The sequence below is a fragment of the Plasmopara halstedii genome, assembly GCF_900000015.1.
Source record: "Plasmopara halstedii genome assembly, contig: Scaffold_1343, whole genome shotgun sequence".
NCBI lineage: Eukaryota > Oomycota > Peronosporomycetes > Peronosporales > Peronosporaceae > Plasmopara > Plasmopara halstedii.
The window spans coordinates 697455-697668 of NW_020188258.1; the positions used below are offsets into that span (position 1 = coordinate 697455).

Sequence of the window (214 nt, forward strand, 5' to 3'; positions counted from 1 at the left end):
TCGCATGCAGGTGAGTTCATTTGATAATGACATGTACTTTTTTCATGCTTTGTTTGCCCATCATACAGAATATCCTAAACAGGCGGATAATTCACTTGCGACCAAGCAGTTGGAAGGTCGCAAGCAAAACAAGGAACGGATTACATCAACTATTTTCTGCAACGGGGATGGTTCCGACAAGCTGCCCCTGTGGATTATCGGAAAGTACAGGAAT

The 214-nt window shown here is 43.5% G+C and overlaps 1 protein-coding gene across 1 annotated transcript in view; it reads left to right on the top strand.

Annotated features, from left to right (window-relative positions):
* Positions 1-31: 31 nt before the first annotated feature.
* PHALS_01164 (tigger transposable element-derived protein) overlaps positions 32-214 on the top strand; it is a gene marked incomplete at both ends in the record, with an annotated part of 275 nt that continues 92 nt past the window's right edge. The window contains one exon of the mRNA XM_024730976.1: positions 32-204. Within this exon, the coding sequence (XP_024581200.1) occupies positions 32-204 (173 nt within the window). The remainder of the gene's footprint in view (positions 205-214) is intronic.